Genomic DNA, 22,682 nt, shown 5'->3' on the forward strand with positions numbered 1-22,682 from the left:
GGTGTTGGAATTGACTCTGGTTTGTCCTTTATTTTCAGGGTTAATACTACCTATACCCTACTTTTCTTTCTTTGGACCAGCCTCCCCGATTGCCACTTACTGTTGCTTTGAATGAAGGAGAATGCAGTTATCTAGCTTGCTCTGGGGAAATGACAAGGGGGAGCCTCTTGTCCTTTAGCCTATCAGAAATTCCAGCTTACAGTAACTCTGGATGTATGTGACCAGATACTACTTAACTCAGTATTAGTGGGAATCTCAATGACATCAACATGAAAATATTATTCTAGTTAGCTTAATAAATATAGCCCTGCACTAATTGTACCAAAAAACAAAGGACAATATGTTTTCTCTTTTCCAAAACCGAAAGGCCTCTTTCTAAATGGAGCAGCCATAAAATGTAGTATAGAGAAATCTTAATGGCTACGAAGAGAGAAAAGGGGCTGACTTGAGTTTTTTTGTTTTTTTTTTTTAATGAACTTAATGTTCTGTTTGTTTACTACTACACATTTCTGAGTGGAATAATTCTTATTTGGCAGTCAATATTTCCCATCAGAGCTAGAAAGAATTTTTAGTATGTTTTGGGCATAAAACACATTCTATTTTAGACAACAGAGAATCATTTTTTAGTGTTTGCTTCAGAAGTTTATGAGGTAGTTTCAACAAATCTAACAAATGTTTGCTTAACGGTTCCCCATCTCTATTCCTGTAGTACATTTCACACATCTCTATTTTGACATCACTTATGTTATCAAGTCCTTGGTTTGCCTCTATTGCTCTAAAGCTTTGTGAGGGTAGGGCGCTGTCTTACCTGGCTTTGGATCTCAGATTCTTTGTGTGGTGCTGAGTATTTATTTGAAGAACCGACAGAATGCTTAAAAGTGTTACCTGAAAAGTTAAGTAACTTCTTAGGTAATTTACAGTACTGTTGTTTAAAGCACATTTTTCATTATTGTCACATAATGTTTACAAAAATCTCATGGATCAAGGAAAGACTCATAGTACAAGGTAATAGTGTTACTGAGTTATGATGGGACTCTTGAGAATCTTTGCACATCAGTCTTAATTAGAAGAGAGTCATACAGACAGAATGCAGAGTATAAAGAGGACAGGGGCATTTGGTCTTTGCCGTTAGGTATCACCTGGATCTTTTGACTTCTGGAGTTCGGACCCTGCTTATTTCCAAATTTGAGACCTCACTGGCTTTTTGTCTTAAGTCTGGATTGTTGCTATTGTCTCTTTGATCCTTTTATGTCTTCCAGCCCTGCCTGTTTCTGTGAACTAGATTCACATCTGTCAGACCTTTCCCTTCCTAGTGGTTCCCTGGCTTGGCCCACCCTGCCTGCCCTGATACTGCTAATGCCCTCCAGTGATGCCTGATTTGACTCACTGGTTGTAACATATCACTTGTCAGAACCTTTGTGAGGGACTGTTACCTACAAAAACATTTACTCAACAACTTTATCTTCACTGGAAATAACATGGAAATCTAAGACAGAACTTTTCACAGGATTTATTTCCTAAAAAATGCACACCCCTATGAAATCAGATTCATCAGAAAGCCTTGGTTTTAGCTGTTAGGGCTCATGGTGCATGTGAAGTCTAGGATGTAGTTACCTCTACTATGACTTCTGAAAGAGATATTATGGAAGTTGGTTTTGTTTTGTTTTAAAATCTATGATGTGTAAAATGTAGGAAGGAATGTGAAGATGTTAAACATTGTGATAGTGAATGGTGAAAAGTTGCTCAGTCGTGTCCGACTCTTTGCGACCCCATGGACTGTAGCCTACCAGGCTCTTCCTCCATGGGATTTTCCAGGCAAGAATACTGGAGTGGGTTGCCATTTCCTTCTCCAGGAGATCTTCCCAGCCCAGGGATTGAACCCGGGTCTCCCGCATTGTAGGTTTTACCACTTTACCGTCTGAGCCACCAGGGACTAACTTTAAGGATATGAATATAATACAGACATCAGGCAGACATCAGCTGTGATCTGACTTAGATTTATTTTTTATGGCCTAGTACTAGTATTAAAAATTGTAATTCTGCTTTCTAGGTTGTTAGTCTTGTAGAGTGTGCAGGAAGACTGTAATGTGAATGCTGTTATGCACATATATTTACACCCTTATTTTAAAAATACTTTATTATGGAAAAGTTTAAAACTTCATTTTACTTGTTTTTGGAAGTCTTTATTTCTTTGTGTAATATCCCAAGTTTGTCTCATACTCTTCTGCCTGAATAACTTTAACATGTTTTGTACTTCAGTTTGCTTCTGATAAATTCTCTTAGGTTTTGTTGAACAAGTCTTCATTTCTGAGAGACATCTTCTCTGGGTGTAAAATTCTGAGTTAATAACGTGTTTATTTTTTCTTTTTAATTCTTTCAGTAATTAAAAGATGTCATCCCATGGTTTTTTTGCTTTGCAGGATTTCTGATAAGAAGTTTGCTTAATCTTTGCTTCTTTGTTTACAATGTGCCCTTTCCTCCCTCTTTCTGCCATCAAAATGATGTCTCTGTATTTGGTTTTCAACATTTTGAATATAGTTTGTGTAGTGTATGTATGTATACATGTGTGTGTTGTATTTATCCTGCTTGGAATTCTCTCAGCTTCTTGGATCTATGGTTTGATTTCTTATGTTATTTTTGGAAAATTCTGTCAGTATTTCTTCTAACATTTCCTCTGCTCCACTTACTCTTCTGGGATTACAGTCACACATGTTAGACCATTTGATATTATTCTATAGTTCTTGGACGTTCTGTTCTGGGTTTTTAATTTTAATTTTCTTTTTTTGTGTGTTTCACTTTGGGTAATTTCTGTTGACCTATCCTTGAATTTATTGAGCCTTTACTTGGCAGTGTTTAGTTTACTGATGGGCCTGACAAAGGCATTCTTCATCTCTGTTATCATGTGTTGTTGTTTTTTAAGTGTTTTCTTAGCTCTTTCTGGGAGTTTCCACCTCTCTGCTAGAGTTTGAGGACTCAGGTTTCAGTAATGAATTTTCCACTTATTTTCCTTATTTCAGGAACTAAATAAGACCAAAGGAATCATACAGTCCAAGTCTTTAAGTGACCAAGGGAAAAGAAAGAGACTTGCTTCTCTAAGCAAGTCTCTTTCTTTTCCCTTGGTCACTTAAAGACTTGGACTGTATGATTCCTTTGGTCTTATTTAGTTCCTGAAATATAAGATTCTGTGAATGGGAAGAGACCTAACACTGATTGACAGCCTGTATTAACCTTATGCAGAATTTGAGAAAGGGATAAAAATCACATTTAAAAGTGCTTTTGAAAACATTTTACTTTTTCTAGGTCTATGTGGATTTTAATTGGAAGAAACAGACAGCATTAAATCCAGTTACCACTTGGTTAAGTGTGTTAAAGAATCATTAAATTTTTTCAACTGTTGGGTTTCCTGACTCGCTTGAGAAATTTCATGGCTTATAAAACATATCACTCTTTTTCTCTGTGCCTGTAGAATTTTAAATTATTGGGTTGCAGTTTGCAGTGTGAGGAAAGTTTGCAGTATGAGGAAAAACTAATGGAGGTATTTTTGCTCTTTACTGGCTAAGTGCAAAATGAATGATATTCTCACTGGATTTGGCTTTGTGGCCACAGACTTGGGTTCAGATCCCAACTGCACAGTTGTGAAACCTTGGTCTGATAAGTTAACTTTTGGGTCTGAGTTTCTTAGCTGTGCAGTAAGGACGATACCTGCATCAGAGAGCTATTTTAAAGGTAATGTGTGTAAAGCTTTGGGTACAGTGCCTATTTAATAGCAATTAATAGCTGAGAGCTTTAAAAACAGTAGCTACAATGTAAGATGGCCACCATTAAGTTGAAGTTTTATTAAATAGAAGGGGAAAAGTGAGTTTAATATTCTTTCTATTCTTTCAGTGAAAGGGTCCATCTGGTAAAAGGATATTTTAACAATAGGGAGAAGGTTAACTGAAAAGTCAGTGTTGGTGAATAAGAATTATAACCAAGAGTTAGTGTTTACTATGTGATAGATAGTCACATTTAATCCTCAACATAGCCTATGAGATAAACCCTCCTGGAGAAGCTTTTCTTTATCTGAGTGAGGTTGACCACACCCTTTTTTTGTATTCTTCTGATCCACTTTGTACTCTGTGACTGTTTTTTATTTAACCCCTATCCTCTCTCCACTTCTCATCCCCAGTGAAAGGTTTTCTATGTATTTGGGCTAGACATTGCCCACAGTAAATTGAATTCTTGAGATATTGAATCATTGTGTTTTTCTGATCAAAATGAAATTCTACCATCTTTGTGTTACAGGTGAAAATTTAGGCATTAAATGTGAATGTTGGTCTAAAGTAAAAATTAAAAAAAAGTTGTGAATAAAGAGAATGCTCAATCAGACTTGTTCCTCCTCCTTCCCCTAATACATACTATTTGTTAAGATAAGCAAATGTAATATTTCAACGTAGCCCTTGTTCTGGAAATCACCTTAGAGTAAATGTAATGAATTTCAAAGAGGCGTCCAAATTCTGTGTTTGTAAGTAATTTTACTGTAATGGATATTATTCAAGATTGAAATCATTTAATACAAAGAAACATTATTTTTCATACTGGAAGCAACTGTCTTCCAAAACGCAGCCCACAATACAGGCATTCTTATTGGAATAACACTGGGAATAATGTCAAATTATTTTTGCAGGGTTTTTTTTTTTTTTTGGTCATTGCACAAGTTTTCACAAAACTGTATTCCTGATCATAGATTTTTAGAACTGGAAGGAACCTAAGAGATTTAATCTCACTTCTTCCTGCCACCCAGAGAGATGAAGTGATTTATCTAAAACTGTTTAGCTACCTAATGACAGAGCTAAGGAGAAGAGTCCTTTATCCATCCGCCATAATGCTACATTCCTCTGGAAAAAACTGCCTACTCCCTCTTGGTTTTTAATGCTAGTTAGAGTCTGAGGGTAAGGTTTTTTCCCATGACTAACTAGTGCTCTTTTGTTTTCTCGTGTGGGTGTTTGGGAACAAGCTTTTAAGGGTGGTGGGGGTTTTGTTGTCGCTGTTGAACAACTCAGAGTCTGAGGCACTGAAAAGGCATTTGTCTGGTTAGCATTTAGGGGTCAGGAAGGAGTGGTTGTAGCTCCAGATTTTTGCTCTTAACCTCAATAGGCAGATGTTTTAAAGTTGAGTTTTGTAACCTAGGGTCTGAATTCCCTGAACTTTTTGAGAAAATTATGCAGCTACATGCTTATCTCCTAAGAAAAGGATCTGTAGCTTTCATCAGTTTGTCAAAGTTAAAAATTATTTTTTTTTAGATGGAGGAACAGCTAAGCAAACTTAGTTGAGAACTGTGTCCCCACTCTTTTTTTTTTTTTCTTTTTTTAATTAAAATTTTTTAGTATTTATTTTGGCTGCACTGGTTCTTTTTTGGAACAGCGCGGGCTTCTCTAATTGTGGCATGTGGGCTTAATTGTGGTATGTAGAATCTTAGTTCCCCAACCAGGGATGGAACCCAGGTCCCCTGCATTGAAGGCATGAAGTCTTATCCACCAGGAAAGTCCCTGGGTTCATTCTTGAACTCTAAATACTAATTATACTAGAGGGTTCCCTTATCTCCAGCCTCGTTCTGCCAGTGTCCTTCCTTCTGACAAGCCTTCTAGATTGCTTCCTGTATCTTGTCATGGAAACCACTGGAGGCCCTAGCCTTCTTTTTGCAGAACTTTTTCCATAAGTTTCCCAAGCCTTCAATAGAAATTCATTTTACTCAACTTCCTTCCTAGATGAGAACATGTAGAAAAGCATGTTCTACATTTTTAAGTCTGGCAAAAGTCACACAAAGAAAAAGCTATCACTAAGACTGACGTTGGAAGAATTTGTTTATTCATTTTAAAAAGTCTGTACTGACCACATACCATGAACCCTCAGGCATTGTGTTAGATGCTGGGAAATGAGCAGTGGTCCTTCTTATGCAAAGCTCACGTTCTGCTAGGGACACATCTCAGTGGTAGTAATTGAGCATGCTAACTGCTCTAATAGAGATACCAACAAAGCACTGAAATCGATCCTGGCCAGGGAGAGAGATGGGTATTGGGGTAAAATTCACAGAAAACTGACAAATATTTGAGTTGCATCTTAAAGGTTCAGGGTTTTAGATATCAGTGTTATGTTTATGCCTTCCTCACTTCAATTAAAATTCACATTTACCACTCTCTTATTTTGTCTTTTCAATTAGAGCTCCAAGCGAGAATGGAAGCCACTGGAGGACCGTAGCTGCACAGACATACCATGGCTGCTGCTTTTCATCCTCTTCTGCATTGGGATGGTAAGAAGCTCACAGATCCTCAGAACATGAACCCGTGATTCAAGGGGATGATGGGGAGTTGGTTTGAAGAGGGAACTTGTTATTTAGATATTTATTTATATTTGTAAATGAATAATCCCTCTTGAATTGCTTATAACTGGAAGTTCTAGGATACCATAGAATTAGGTTATTTTTTTTTTCCCATACAGTTAAGTGGTATTGGTACCCCTTGACTTTTTTTTCTTTTCTTTTTGGTTTGCATGAGAACTGAGGTCAAAATTAAGGAATAATTGAAACTCTCTCTTTGACTAGATCATTTCAGAAAGCCAGAAAGCCTTTGACATAAATATCCATGAACTCTAAGCTTGATGCAGGTGGTGAGCAGAGAGCAGTGGTCATGGAATCGAGTCCTGAGTATTTATTCAACCCAGTCGCACAGTCCTGATGGTTATTTTTTTCGCCAGTCAGTTTCTTTCAGGGACTTGGTAGTGCCTTTCTATAAAATTAGAGGTTTTGCTAGATGATATCTACAATGCTCCCTGTTGTGACATTTTTTTTAGTTCTTCTTAGAGGGGCGGCCGGTTGCTCCCTGCCTCTTCCTCCTTCTACCCATCCTAGGCTCCTGCTGCCTGCTGTGCCTGTGGGACTAAGTGGCATTTCTCAGTCGGGGATCACGGGAGCTGGTGATTTTCCAATGGATGTGGAGGATGGAGGAGCAGAGTCCCTGGTGCAAAGTGTTGGGGCTGTGTTTATTCACATTGCATCTCCAGTCTGCCCTGCAGGAGTTTCCACACAGGCTTCAGGGACTTTGGTGTCACTGCTGGTGTACTGGGCTGGACAAGAGGTAGAAAGCAGCCCTTTTAGAGCTAGCTGATATTTCAAGCTAGAAAGCACTTAGAAATCCTCATCTGGCCCATCACCCTCATTACACACATCAAGAACACGAGACCACAGAGATGAAAGTGACCATCTCGAGGCCACACTGCTAGTTAATGGCAGAGCTGGGGACAGAGCCCCGTCTCTTACCTTCCAGGCCAGTGCTCTTCTGTCACCTTGTTTCTCCCTTGAGAGAATTGCGCAGATAGTATTGTTCTCTCTTTCTTAGTCTTTGCAACTTGAAACACAATTATGCTACCTTCAGTTCAGTTCAGTTCAGTTCAGTTCAGTCGCTCAGTCATGTCTGACTCTTTGCAACCCTACAGTCTGCAGCATGCCAGGCTTCCCTGTCTATCACCAACTCCCGAAGGTTGCTCAAACTCATGTCCATCAAGTCAGTGATGCCATCCAACCATCTATTTCATCCTCTGTTGTCCCCTTCTCCCGCCTTCAATCTTTCCCAGCATCAGGGTCTTTTCAAATGAGTCAGCTCTTTGCATCAGGTGGCCAAAGTATTGGAGTTTCAGCTTCAGCATCAGCCCTTCCAGTGAACATTCAGGCCTGATCTCCTTTAGAATGGACTGGTTGGATCTCCCTGCAGTGCAAGGGACTCTCAAGAGTCTTCTCCAACACCACAGTTCAAAAGCATCAATTCTTCAGTGCTCAGCTTTCATTATAGTCCAGCCCTTACACCCATACATGACTACTGGAAAAACCATAGCTTTGACTAGACGGACCTTTGTTGGCAAAGTAATGTCTCTGCTTTTTAATATGCTATCTAGGTTGGTCATGGCTTTTCTTCCAAGGAGCAAGCATCTTTTAATTTCATGGCTGCAGTCACCATCTGCAGTGATTTTGGAGCCCCATAAAATGAAGTCTGTCACTGTTTCCACCTTTTCTCCATCTATTTGCCATGAAGTGATGGGGCCAGATGCCATGATCTACTACCTTTGGCATGCTTTTTTTTTCCCACTCAAGTGTGAGTGTATTTAATCTTTTCCCCATACCTTTTTTTTTTTTATTTAGGAATCTTATTATTTTTCATTATTACTACTTTTTAGGTAATCTTATTCTGTGTCTCTCTGCAGCTGCCCACCTCACAAACATCATTTGAGAATTACAGAACAACCCTTTTCATGGCTAATGGGCAGAAGTGTGGACACCAGTCCAGCTTCTGAACCAAGGAAAAGAAAACAGGGAACTTTGATAAGATATAAGACATTCAGTAAAATAAAGAGTGTTAGTTTTAAAAGTAATAGATGGCTCAGTTTCACCAAATTTAGGATATTTAGAAAATATCAGAATTACTCATTTCCTAACTTAAAACTTGTAAGATGTTGTTCAAGAGTCTACTTAGTTTAATGAAGTAGAAACTGAAATGTGGCACCCAGGGATGGAGGAGACATTCTTTGCTAACAGAACTAGTCCACAACCTCTCCCTGCCTCCTGAGTTTCACTCTGAGACAAATAGCAGCTGACCTTTCAAAATTATGTTTATAAAAATATGTACCTACCTCCCAAAGTGCTTTTGATTTTCTGTACTAAAATAGCTCAGGAAAGTGCAATCACTAATGTTAATAGGCTGATTTGGGAGTGGCTGGAGAGTCAGGAGCTATTTGTTTACGGAAATGTTTTAATGCAATGGTAATTAATATAATGTTGATTTCAGTGTGGTGGTAATTAAGACCCACTGTGTGTACTTTTAAATGCAGGCATAGTGTTATTTGCTTTGGAATGTTTCTTTTTATGGATTACCATTCCTTGGAGTAGAGCTAACATCAAATTTTACCATGTGGAAACTGGAGAAATCTCAAAGTTCTGCCCACCTTACTGGCACAACAGTAAACAATTTTTTTTGTCTTCTGAATACTTGTTTTGTATGTTTTTGGTGATGGCGGTTTAGTCACTAAGCCTTGTCTGACTCTTGTGACCCTGTTGACTGTAACTCACCAGGCTCCTCTGTCCATGGGATTTCCCAGGCAAGAATACTGGAGTAGGTTGCCATTTCCTTTTCCAGGGGATCTTCCTGACCCAGGGATGGAACGCAGGTTTCCTGCATTGCAGGTGGTCTCCTGCATTGCAGATGAGTTCTTTACCGACTGAGTCACCAGGGAAGCCTTGTATGTTTTTTAAGAGTTGCATTTCATTTTTGTCTTTAGATTTCATTCTGTAGTACCTTTAAGAGAAACATTCAACAAATATTTTTTGAGCATTATCATGGGCTTGATGCTATCATTTTTATATATTTATCTCACTAAATTCTCCCAATTACCCTATAAAATTAGTTTTATCCCCAGTTTACAGGCGAAGTATAGTGAACATTAGCTTATCTAAGAATATACTGCTGCCCATGAGAGGCAAAAATAGAAAAGGAACTAGAATTTTCTGCCTATATTCTTTTCATTTAGTGGCCAGTTGCTTCTGCTTTTATAAGCATTTTCTTTCTCAATCCTATTACAGCCTATCATTCAAACCATATCTTTACTCACTGCTCTTACTTGCAGTTCTTTGCTCACTCCTTGGTACCTACTCTCTAGTTCTGAAATATTTTAAGATCTTGTCATCTTTCACTCATCTTCACCACTAAATCTTTTTATTTACACATGTTCATCTCATCATAAATATGTGTACTTCTCTTTTGTTTCTTCTCTTACTATTAAAATATTTTCCATGCTTGAATTGTCTAGAACTTAGGATAGTTTTTAAAGTAAATTTCTGTCAGTCTTTATTATCATCTCCTAGATTGGCGCTTATTCAATATTTTGAAATTATTGGATATATGCTTTACCCTGTTCTAAAAAATTACATGTTGAAGTGTACCTCTTAATTTCTATTTTCCATTAAGGTAGTAAACAAGTGGTTCTCAACACTAACTGCATATTATAATTTGCTGGGATTAAAATAAAAAATACTCATGTATGGGCCCCACCCCATTGAATCTAATTTAATCTCTTTGATTCTAATATTCAGCCGGGGTTGAGACCCACTGTTGTAGGCACTGACAAACTATTGCAGTTTTAAGCAAGAAATGATATGATTGAGTTTAGAAAGATGGCCCTGGTAGCCAGTGTAAATGTAAAGTCATTGTAAAGGGGGAAGAGATTTCAGGCCAACACTTTGGAGGCTGATGCAGTGGTTTAGATGAGTCCAAATAACTGGTGAAAAACCTGAAATAAAGAAGTAGCGAAAAAAACTGCCCTTAAGTCATTGCAGCGCTACAGCTCCTGTTAACCAGCCTCGAGGTTCTCGCGAGATCCGCCTCCTCAATACCAAGCGCCTGTGTCTGGCAGAGCCGGTGTGAGACGAAGAGACAATCCTTCCCAGCCGTCGGGATAATCAAAGAGTTTTGGCCGGACCTTCGAGCACACACCGAGATAGTGAGGAGCCAGACGAAAAGCACAGACTATGGCGCTGAAACGGATTAATAAGGAACTTAGTGATTTGGCCCGTGACCCTCCAGCACAATGTTCTGCAGGTCCAGTTGGGGATGATATGTTTCATTGGCAAGCCACAATTATGGGACCTAATGACAGCCCATATATCAAGGCGGTGTATTCTTTTTGACAATTCATTTTCCTACAGACTACCCCTTCAAACCACCTAAGGTTGCATTTACAACAAGAATTTATCATCCAAATATTAACAGTAATGGCAGCATTTGTCTCGATATTCTAAGATCACAGTGGTCTCCTGCTTTAACTATTTCTAAAGTTCTTTTATCCATTTGTTCACTGCTATGTGATCCAAACCCAGATGACCCCCTAGTGCCAGAGATTGCACGGATCTATAAAACAGACAGAGATAAGTACAACAGAATATCTCGGGAATGGACTCAGAAGTATGCCATGTGATGCTACCTTAAAGTCAGAATAACCTGCATTATAGCTGGAATAAACTTTAAGTTACTGTTAAAAAAAAAAAAAAAGAAGTAGCGAAAGAGAGCAGGAGACAGACAGAAGAAGTGGGATCAGTAATGTTTGATGTCATCAGTGTTGCAGGCAAGTGGGGTGACTAAGGGATTCTTGTGTTACGGGTTCAGTATAAGCTTTTTTAGCTCAGATCCTACCCCAGCTCCTTGTAGGTTCCAAACCCCAGTTTCTGTGCACATGAAGGAACAAGAGTAGGCTGGAGAAACAAAGTGCAACTCTTAGTCGCCAAGCAGTCACTTGATTACCAGTAAAGAAGTCCTCCATAAGCATGGCTTGTGGAATGAAGCTTGGGCCACATGAGCTCAAGGTTCTTCCCACCTTAGTTAGGCTGACTTCATTCTGTTCCAAGGAGAGGTATATGTGAAAAGAGGAGAGAAAAGAGATTCACTTGGGCCAAATCTGCCTAGATCATTGTACCACAAAAGTCAGGATAAAGAGGAAGCTGGGGCTCCCCTAGTGTCTCAGTCGTGAAGAATCCGCCTGCCAGTACTGGAGATGCAGGTTCGATCCCTGATCTGGGAAGATCCCACGTGCTACGGAGCAGCGAAGCCCATGTGCTACAACTACTGAGCCCACGTGCCTCAACTATACTGAAGCCCACATGCCCTAGAGCCTGTGTTCCACAACAAGAAAAGCTACCCCAACGAGAAGCCCGAGCATCGCAACTGGAAATTAGCGCCTGTTTTCCGAAACTAGAGAAAAGCCCTCACAGCAATGAAGACCCAGCACAGCCAAAAATAAATAAATAAAATTATATATATATGTATATGTGTGTATATATATATAAAAGAAGAGGGTCCTAAAAGGAGTACATACTTTGGAAGACAGAAGATACAGACAACTCATACAACTTATTCCTAATCATTATTGCTGCTTACTATGGACCGGGTACTCTTCTCTGCACTCGACACAGATTTAATTTTCACAACTGCTCAATGTTACTCTGGTTATCATCATTCCCATTTTATAGATAAGGGGGCACAGGGATATGTTAAATAACTTGTCTAAGATTACATGGTGGCGGCATTGAACCCAGGAGAGAAGAGGAGGAAGGCAAGGCCTCTAAGTGACAGTCTCTTCTTTGTTGCCTGGAATTGGGAACAACAGAAGCTGCTGTTGAGGACATGGACCTGTAGAACACAGTAACCTCACCTGCCAGTTAAATATTGTCTCCTCAATATTTCAGACTCTTTGAGCAAAGAGTTTATCATTACTGCTTCCTCTAGTGCAGAGTTAGAAAGCAAGAGTCCTTTCCCTCTGTATCTTAGCAGTCTAGTCAGAAATGGTGCTTCTAATGGAGATGGGGCGTATGCCGGAAGGGAAAGTGGTTTGGGGAAATGTGGAAGGAGCTGAGTTGTGGACTTGTAGGGTGTGTGGGTAGAGAGAAGCAGTTGGAAATACAGAGTTGGAATTTTGAAGAACGATCTGGACTAGAGCTGAATTTTAGAGCCATTATTGCATAGGTCGTCCCTTTAGACTGCTTTCAAGGACCTTTTTTATTTTATAGTCTTAGTCTAGTGCTCGGAGCATAGTGTTTCTACCTCATTAACTATTGTGAAGCAGGCAGCACAAAGGGAAAGACTCAAAGACTCACTGAAGTATTTAGTCACCTGTGTGATGGGCTATGCTTTGCCAGGATCATAGAATAGGAAGAACAGCATGCCAGAAATTACCTTAAGGTCACCTGATCCAAATGACTGCCTGCTTTCTGTTAGATCCTTTGGATTTTCTTTTTTTCTTTCTTTTTTTATTATTGTGGTAAAGTATACATAACTTCGTTTTCCCTGGTAGCTCAGCGGTAAAGAATCCACTTCTAATGCAGAAGACACAGGAGGCGCCAGTTCCATCCCTGGGTTGGAAAGATCCCCTGGAGATGGAAATGACAACCCACTCCAGTATTCTTGCCTGGAAAATCCCATGGACAGAGGAGCCTGGCAGGCTACATTCCATGGGGTTGCGAAAGAGTCAGACACCACTGAGCAACTGAGCGCACACACACACATACGTAACTTAAAATTTATTATTTTGACTATTTTTAAATATGTACAGTTAAATCCATTTACTTTTAATCTACTCTTCTTCGTCACCCCGACATACTACATGCTTAGTCATTACAGTGGATCGGAGGGCCCATACTTCTCCCTGAAAGTATAGCCTAAAAATGTTTACTCTGTTTCGGTTAATAGTTTTCCTTAGAATCATAAAATTTTGGAATTAAAAAGGACTTTTGAGACTAATCTAATTCATTCCTAGTGACAGGTAAAGAGACTGAGGCTCAGAGAATTTAAAGTGATAAAGTGACTTACCTGGGGTCATGAGTATTTGCAGCTGGTTTCAGTTCTCAGTACATATTCTTTGTCTATGTTTTTTTAATTGCTCAGGCTGCCCATGAAATAGCCTCTCTGATTTTTGCTCCCTCGTGCTCCATTAATATTTTTTTCTTTTGAGAACATCTCAGTTCTTTCAGGGTGAACTTGATATTTTCTAGACTTCCAACTATTCTTGTTTTTTCCTTCTTTTCTCTTTCTTAGAGTAATATATCCCATTAAACTTTAAAGAAATCCCAAGATCTGGCAGCTTGTCAAAGCTTTTAAATTTATTTTTGAAATTTGTTTGCATAAGTATTAGCTCTGCATCAGACTTTCTAATCCTATGCTGTTTGCTGGGTCCTAATAGCCTCCTGGTCTCAGAGTTCTTGGAAAAGGAAGAACAGAAGCCAAGTGTTACTCTAAGGTTTGACAAGTTAGTTACTAGCAGACTGACTCCAAGTGTTGTTTGAGGTAAGAGAGGTAGTCTTTGAGAAAAAATTCTGGATATATTTTCATTAATCCCTGGGAGAAGGCTGTAAGCCTAAAGTCTTTTTATCTTGAAACACAACGCCATATTCATATTCCCTCCCCACCCCTCATGCATGTTTTGTTGACTTTTTTTTTTCTTCAGAGCAAAGCTAAGACCTTTGCCTTGCTTAGTGGTGTGGTAAAGGCTCCATGTGTGAAATTCAAGCATTGCTTGTGAAATGAAACGTGTCCTTTTTTTTGACTAAGAGTGAGTGAAACTAAGCCAAAACTCTTACTTAAATTGAACTAAGCTTGTGATGTGAAGGGGAAATGAACACAGTCCATTAATTAGCAAATTGTTTTTCTCCCACGTAGGCAATAGGCACTTATTAGTTGCCAGAGTTGCCTGTGATCTACCATCCCTGGTTTCTTTATCTGATTTGAGTCACCTCCTATTTGTGATTAGATTTGTCTGCTCCTTCTCACTCTCTCTTGAAATAGCAGTTCTGAAAGCACTTCAGTAGCTCAGTCATTTTAAGATCTTAAGCATGATTCTATTCCTTGCGAAAAGACTTCCTTTCTCTCTAGTGATTGCTCCCTACTATAGGTGTATAAAAGCTTTCCTTATCCCCCTTACAACTTGCTTCATTAATGTGATTTCCTTCTGCTAAATAATACCCCACCTGCCTCCTGGAGCCATTGAATTATAGAGTACATTCTGTAAAGTTTCTCTCACCCTATTGTAATTTCATGTACATTTTTTCTCATCTGAAACTATATTGCTTCCTGAATTTGGATTTCACAATTTTTTAAAAAAAGGAGATTGTCTTTTTAGTTATATTTGGCCTAGCTCTCCATTGTCACTGCTTGTGCCATATGGGACATCTCCAGGATAACAGTCGTGGTCTCTCTCTCTCTCAATAGCTTCCTATTCCCCTTTCCTTCCTACAGCTTCTCACCCTCTCCACTCTAATGCTTTGGGAAGCTACTAAGAAGTTTAGATGGCCCATGTCAAAATATGTCAGTGTCCCATTTTACCATATATATGAAACATTTATAATTTATACTCTGCCTACATCCCAAAAGGATATGAGGTGGGCTATAACTAAAAAACACAAACACAGACATGCACAAAAGCACACACATGTACATTTCCAACAGTGCTGTTAAAAATAGTCATAAAGGGACTTCAGAAACCATTGAAGGCCATCTGTAACACAAAGTACTTATCAAACATAAGAACATTTCTATAAAAACTGAAAGAAGAACATAACCTTTTAATTATGCAAGGGCTCTGCTATTTTAGACTAGTAGCGAAAGAAGATGGTAATTGTGGTCTGAATGTTTCTCTGCAATGACAAAATGACTGACAATATTTCTCACTTCCCCCAACCCCCTAGAAAATTTTTTCCCAAAAGTTAGAACTGAAGGGATTTTTGGTTAATCTCCAATTACTGTTATCAACTTCTTTAGTCTGACTTTTTCATTAGCAGCTACAATATGTTGACTACCTGCTGCGTACAGACCCATCTAAAAGTTAGAGATGCGTTATCTCATGGAGGCCCCATCGTTTGGCTGTGAAATAGTTGATATTACTTTTTGTCAGAGATGAGGAGGAAACAGTCTAAGAAGGTAAACGGATCAAGGTTATATAGGTTGTAAATGGTAGAGTGAGGGTTTGAATCCAGATCTTTCTGGATCCTCTTTCTATTACTCTATGATGCCTCTTGTTAAAGAACTATATTGGAAAGGTTAGCCATTAACCTTAGTATCTTTTGTTAAAAATAACAGAAACTCAATCTTTTAGTGACCGCATTTGCAAAAATATATCTTAACCTCTGTGTTTTCTCCCATTTCAGTTTATTGATAGTGACTCACCTTATTATTTCCTTCTCTTATGCCCAGTAGCCGGCAGTTGAGTGTAGGGTTTATTGCTTTGCTTTGATCAATGCATCCTTGACTTGGCAAGCATGATGCAGTTCTGAAGCGAGTACCATTTGCCATTGGCACTGTGGTGAAGCCTATCCCCATGAAATGAAGTGACCTCTGTGTCACATGGACCCAGGGCCTCACTGTCCTTGAGTCTCCAATATTCAGAGCATGAATGTACTTCACCGTATTATTCTTTGGCTTCTACACAACTTTATTGCAGGAAGAAAACAGAAGTGTTGTGTGTACTGAAGTGATAATTTGAAACCCACATACCTATTGCTCTTTGAATTTTTGTCTTTCATTTCTTGCTATTCTTCATTTAATAGAACTCTTTGACAACCAAATAAAACTAAAGAATGGGGACTTCCCTGGTGGTCCGGGGCTAAGACTCCGAACTTCCAATGCAGGGGGCCCCGGCTTCAATCCCTGGTCAGGGAACTAGATCCCACATGCTACAACTAAGATCCAGTATAGTCAAATAAATAAAATTTTTTTAAAAAAATTTAAAGAATGAAGAAAGCTAGGTTTGAGTCTTATGCCCTGATTTTTACTAGCTTCTATGGCCTTGGATGACTTATTTACCCTCTCTGGGCCTCAGTTTCCCCATCATGAGGATTAGAGATAATGTATGGTGAGCAGCTGGTACAGATTCTGGCATCAAGCAGATGTTCAGTACAAAGAAGCTGCTATTATTATTATTATAAAATGCAAAGACATACTTATGATGTAAAAGCTTGAGATTTGTTTTGTTATTGTAGTAAATAGTGTTTCCCTGTGGATTTCTTTGTACAGCTTATGTGAAACCCAAGGAAAACAGTGGAATAGTGTTTGCAATAAGGAAAGAGAGCTCTTTGTTCCCTTCAGCGGACAAAAGCAGCTCATTATCGTATCAAGTAGTGGCTGTTGCTATTGAAATGGTTTATTTGTATGTTTTTTTCTGTTTTTTCCCCTAGGGATTTATTTGTGGCTTTTCAGTAGCAACAGGTGCAGCAGCAAGACTAGTATCAGGATACGACAGCTATGGAAATATCTGTGGGCAGAAAAATGCAGAGTTGGAAGCAATACCAAACAGTGGCATGGACCACACCCATCGGAAGTGAGTAGACTGTGGCTGAATGGTGAACATTGTGGGAACTTGAAAGGGGAGGGGGCGTCCAGCTTTTCTTACTGTTATAAAGATAATATCTTACTGAAGATTATTTTTATATGCTCTCTGTTGGTTTTTTTTCTTAACTGTCCACTTGAATCATTTTTGGTTTTGGTCTATAAATACATTTACCAGGAAACAAAATTAGGTGCCGTGTTAAAATGGCCTACCTTAAGGTTTTAATGAGTAAATGCGTGATTTGAGAGAGTTACTCTTGTACTCTGTTTTCCCATTAGCCTCTAGGCTGTACATGAAGTTTTAACCCAGAAAACAATATAATATTTTTCTTCCTAAGACTACTTGATGGAAGGCAGAGGGATAATGGATTTTGACACTGTAAAGTTATAGTGAAACATTTTGTGGTGCTTCATTTATAAGTACACACTTATTTCCAATTTTATAAAAGATATATTTTCTTTGTCAGACTTTGAAATTTCTTTTGAGTTTTCAAGGTTCAGGTTTTGGATTTCTTGAAATTCCTGACTTAATCACCTCTTCTCTTCAAAAGAGCTATTATTTCATTTTTACTGTCTATGGGGGAAAAGATATCAAATGTATTGTATGTATGATGTCAATATATTTGTTCAAACTGTGTATTTATGCCCATCAAACTTTATTAGAAATGGCATCCCACTCCAGTATTCTTGCCTGGAGAGTCCCATAGATGGAGGAGCCTGGTGGGCTACAGTCCACAGGGTCACAAAGAGTCGGACTCGACTGAGTGACTTAACTTAATAAATAAAGACAGGTGTTTAGAATTAATCAAACTAATTTTAAGGTTAGCCAATTCCATTAGTGAATTTTATAAGAGAAGGCTAATGCAAATAAAAACATTTTTTAAACTGTAGTTCTATAATATTTGGAGAGATAGAATAACTCTATTTATTGTTAGATAAATATGTTGGTTAAATCTGGGCCCCTGCTAAAGTAGATTAATTTGATAAATTGAAAAACTTGAAAAAATCCAAATAGTTAATCTTAAGAGATATTTCTCCATTTAATGAAGGAATAATGCAGTTCAAATAAAGAATTTTAAATAGTAATAATGAATATTTGTATAGAATGCAATAGTCAAGAAGTATATGATACCAACCTGTGGGATTGGGGTAGCAAAGGCTTAGAGAGATTGAAATGACCTCCCCAGAAGTCTGATGGGCAGTGGACTGTCCAAGATAGACCGTGAGCTTTTCTCTTGACAGAAGTGAAAATTGGACTCAAGAGCGTAATTTGGAGGATTATTTCATTTGTCTTTCTTTTTGATTGCTTTATGAAATTAACACAAATTTTAGACTTTGTGTTATTTACTGTAGCAAGTCTACCCATGTATTTTGTTTTTACTTCTCATTTTGGAACAGTTTTAGGCTCACAGAGAAGTGCAAAAATAGTAGAGTTTTGCATATCTTTTTTTTTTTTTTTTGAAGGTAGTGTCAAATATTATATACTCTTTAATGCTGGTGACATGTACCAGACATATTACCATTTGGGTAATTGAGGAGACAGGAGAAAAAGGACTCTAGTTCCTTGGGTTTACTGCTCACATGAGGTCATGATCATTTTTATGGCTCCCTTTTAACTTGCTAGTAACTCCAAGCATGTTCTTATCATAAAGTTTGTGTAATTGTCAGTTCATCCTTAACCTTTTGGAGGTTCATTTGGTTAACTTTTAAGAAATATTTTATTTTATATTGAAGTATAAATGAGTAGGAGGCACAGGAGATGTGGGAAGAGCCCTGGAGGAGGAAATGGCAATCTACCCCAGTATTCTTGCCTAGAAAATTCCATGGAGAGAGGAGCCTGATGGGCTACAGTCCATGGGGCCGCAGAGTCAGACACAATTGAACGCACACGCACACACACACACACACACGTTCACACAGATGATTAACATTGTTGTGTTAGTTTCAGGTGTATAGCAAAGTGATTGTTATACATCGACCTGTATCTATTCTTTTTCAGATTCTTTTCCCATTTAAATTGTTATATAATACTGAGCAGAGTTCCCTGTGCTATACAGTAGATCCTTGTTGGTTATCCATTCTAAATATAGCAGTGTGTACATGTCAATCCCAAACTCAGTTTTTAATTTCAAATCCTCAGATTATTCTGTGTACATTTTGGCCTCTTGCAAAGAAAGCCTGCTTATTATTCTGAAAAAAATGGTTCGTTTTCCCTGAGTGCCTAGCATAGTTGGGACACACTCATGGATAGCTATAATAGGGTAATCCCTCAAGTATAGCAATGCCTTAACTTATGTATCCATGTTAAAATTTATTTTTGATCTCTACTTCTTCTTTGCCCATGAGCATTTTAGCCCTGAGCTATTTAAGTATCTCTGTCTATGAAAGTGAAAGTGACGGTCGCTCATCATGTCCACTCTTTGCAACCCCATGGACTGTAGCCTGCCAGGCTCCTATGTCCATGGAATTCTCTAGGCAAGAATACTGGAGTGGGTAGCCATTGCCTTCTCTAGGAGATCTTCCTAACCCTGGGATTGAACCTGGATCTCCTGCATTGTAGGCAGATTCTTTACCATCTGAGCAACCAGGGAAGCCTATTTCTATCTATAAATGGTAATTTTATAAATGAATGGTACAGTTTTGAATGTACGTTTCTAAGGTAAGTCTATACTATTTGGATTTGGAAGGAGATAGACAGTCTTTGTGTTTATGAGAGTCCTTTGGACTGCAAGGAGATCCAACCAGTCAATCCTAAAGGAAATCAGTCCTGAATATTCATTGAAAGGACTGATACTGAAGCCGAAACTCCAATACTTTGGCCACCTGATGCAAAGAACTGACTCATTTGAAAAGACCCTGGGAAAGATTGAAGGTGGGAGGAGAAGGGGATGACAGAGGATGAGATGGTTGGATGGCATCACCGACTCAATGGACATGAGTTTGAGTAAACTCCAGGAGTTGGTGATGGACAGGGAGGCCTGGGCGTGCTGCAGTCCATGGGGTCGCACAGAGTCAAACACGACTGAGCGACTGAACTGAACTGAACTGAACCTATACTCCATTCTCTCTCTCTGGTTTTTTTTTTCCTGCCAAGTGTTTTTGATTTTCTGCTTTTTCACACATACATCTTTGGCTTTATTATAAATACCACACCCTTCCATTCCTACAGGATTTTTTATACCTGATTTGTCTTGACCTTGATCATTTTCTCCCATCCCTTATCCTTAGTACCTAGTACCTGATACTTACTAGAGCCTCTATACATAGTTGTTAAATAGGTTAATGAATGAATCCTCTAAGATATTGAATACAGCTAACTTTCTTGCCTTCATGAATGTTGTTTTTTTTCCCATCAGAAAAAAAAATCCTCCTATTCTTCATGTGGCTAAATTCTATTCATTCTATTCATCTTTCAGATCTCAGTATAAATGTTACTTCCCAGAAAGGTATTTTTTAAGCTAGTAATTTAAGTTCCACTGTGCCCTGTAATATGTGTAATTATACATTTATTTCATCCTTATTTGTTAAATGTTTGTCTCTTCTAAGTTTCATGAAAGCAGAAGTGAGGTCTGTTTTGTTCATGGCTATATACTCTGTACCTGGAATATAGTAGACACTCAAATGTTTGTTGGATGGGTAAATAAACTTATTTATTTTTGAATATGTTCTCAGTGAAGTAGAGTCTGAGGATCTGGGTATTTTAAGGTTATTCATGCGTTTTGCTGACTGTCTTTCCATAAAGTCTCTTCTATTTACATTCCCACTGACAGTGTCTGAGATTGCTTTATCTTTGCTAGTATTAATAGTTTTTGTACAAATTTGATTCAACCACAGAATGATATTTTATAGTTTTAATTTGCATGCCTTTGATTATTCATGAGGGTGAAACCACCCCCCACTCCCACCCCCCATATGTTTGTTGGCCTCTCCTGAACACCGTTATGCCAGCACATCTATTCTTGGTCTTCTTATCTCTAATCCTCTCCATCCTTTATACTGTGATAGGATTAAGTTCTTTAAAGCCCTTTTTACTGTCATTTCCCTGCTCAAGAGCCTTTCCCTTTGTATTGTTACCTATTGAAAATGAGCCCACTCAGCCCTGGCGTGACCTCGACCCCATGTACCTCTGCAATCTCCCCTCACTGTTTCTCATTGCAGTGGTGCCTCTGTCCATGATACTCAGCCGATTCAGCCTCTGTGCTGTGTCTCTATCTCTCTGCCAGTCTGAATTCTTGAAAGAACGTGGGATTTATACCCTCTCTATGGAATATTTCAAAGCTACCTTTATCCCAGAACTTTATATTGGATTTCCGTTGCCTTTAAGTTGTTGTCTAATTATATTGTGCTACTCATCTGCCTATATTAATGATCAGTTGCTAGGTAACAGTATTTCCATAAACATAATGGCTTACAACAGGAGACACTTATTACGTCACAGTTCCTGTGGGTCAGGAATCTGGATGCGGCTTAGCCGGACTCTTGCTTCAGTCTTTTACGAGGTTGCCACAAGGTGTTGATTAGAGCTGGGGTTCTCCCAGGGAAGATCCCCTACCAAGCTCAGCTGGCTGTTGGAAGCACACACTCCTCGATGATTGTTAAGCCGAGAGCCTTAACTCTTTACTGGCTATCAGCCAAAGGCCACCTTTAGCGCTTGCTACATGGGCCTCTCCATATGGCAGCTTACTTTAAAGCCAACAGGAGAGGGTGTCAATACAGAGAGATACAGATACAGAGAGTCTGTTAGTAAGATGGAAGTTATAATATTATGTAATGTAACTGTGCAAGTGTTAACTCCTCACCTTTGCCATATTCTACTGGTTAGAAGCAAGTCACAGGCCCCACCCAAATTTAACAGGAGAATTCTGAATTACAGGAGGTAGGACCCTAATTAAGGGCCTCTCAGAGTCTGAAAGCCACACTGCCCAACTCTGTCTCCCTGGAGCACCATGCTTTGTATGACTTCCAAATTTCAGTACCTAAGAGTCATTTCATAGGAGCTTGTTGAATTACAAGAAAATAGGAAGGAGGTAAGTCAAGAGGGACATGAGAAGGAGGATGTCTTTGACCTATTCCAACCAGAAAATTTAAGATGCTAAGATGACTATAAGAATTCTCTTTGTAGTAAAAAGTTTGTATTTTATTTATTTTTTATCATTTTAATTAATATGTTCTTTTCTCCCCAAATAGTATTTACTATAGTAATAACGATGTGTAGGAACATGGCAGACAATATTTTATGAGATAGTGGAATGCTTCAACTTCAAATGGATTATGTCCCAAAGTTAATTTTTAAGTCAGTTGGATGAGATGTGTAAAATTTTTCTGCATAGAAACAATGCTATAAATAAGGCTCTGAGGCTGGGTCAACCTGGAAAAGCTCATTTATCTTAGAACCATAAAGTGCCAGAGATGAAAGGGATCTTTAAGATTATCTAGTGGGTAACCTCCCTAAAGCATCACATCAAATACATGTGAGCACCAAGAAGGCCCAGAGAAGAAAGTGGTTTGTATTTATAGCTGAGCTTTGGTGGTAATGGTCCTATAAAGCATGGGCATGGCTCATAGCCAATTTTTTTTTTTTGGTAGAAAAGATTAAGGTGGTGATAATTTATTTTGAACTGATTGATGATTCCAAAAAACGTATCTCTTCTGCCACATCCTACATTGCCTATCATTTTCAAAACCAGAAAGCTAGTCTTAGAGTGTATGTGTCAATTTTTAGACAGAATCATTATTATTATAGAAAGTGTTCTTAGAAAAGAAGCCCTCATCTTCCATACCAAATTGGATAAAGCA

The 22,682-nt window shown here is 38.6% G+C and overlaps 2 protein-coding genes across 4 annotated transcripts in view; both read left to right on the plus strand.

Moving 5' to 3' along the window:
- SLC44A1 (solute carrier family 44 member 1) overlaps positions 1–22,682 on the plus strand; it is a 212,851-nt gene that overhangs the window by 50,133 nt on the left and 140,036 nt on the right. For all 3 annotated transcript variants that reach the window (XM_043452950.1, XM_043452948.1, XM_043452947.1), the window contains exons 2-3: positions 6,200–6,289; positions 16,736–16,878. In XM_043452950.1, the coding sequence (XP_043308885.1) occupies positions 6,200–6,289; positions 16,736–16,878 (233 nt within the window). The remainder of the gene's footprint in view (positions 1–6,199; positions 6,290–16,735; positions 16,879–22,682) is intronic.
- LOC122431671 (ubiquitin-conjugating enzyme E2 D3-like) lies at positions 10,340–11,069 on the plus strand. Its single transcript, XM_043452964.1, is given in 2 exon segments — positions 10,340–10,681; positions 10,684–11,069. Coding segments are annotated over 2 exon segments (444 nt in total). The 5' UTR covers positions 10,340–10,549; the 3' UTR covers positions 10,996–11,069.

This window comes from Cervus canadensis, chromosome 30 (assembly GCF_019320065.1).
Source record: "Cervus canadensis isolate Bull #8, Minnesota chromosome 30, ASM1932006v1, whole genome shotgun sequence".
NCBI lineage: Eukaryota > Metazoa > Chordata > Mammalia > Artiodactyla > Cervidae > Cervus > Cervus canadensis.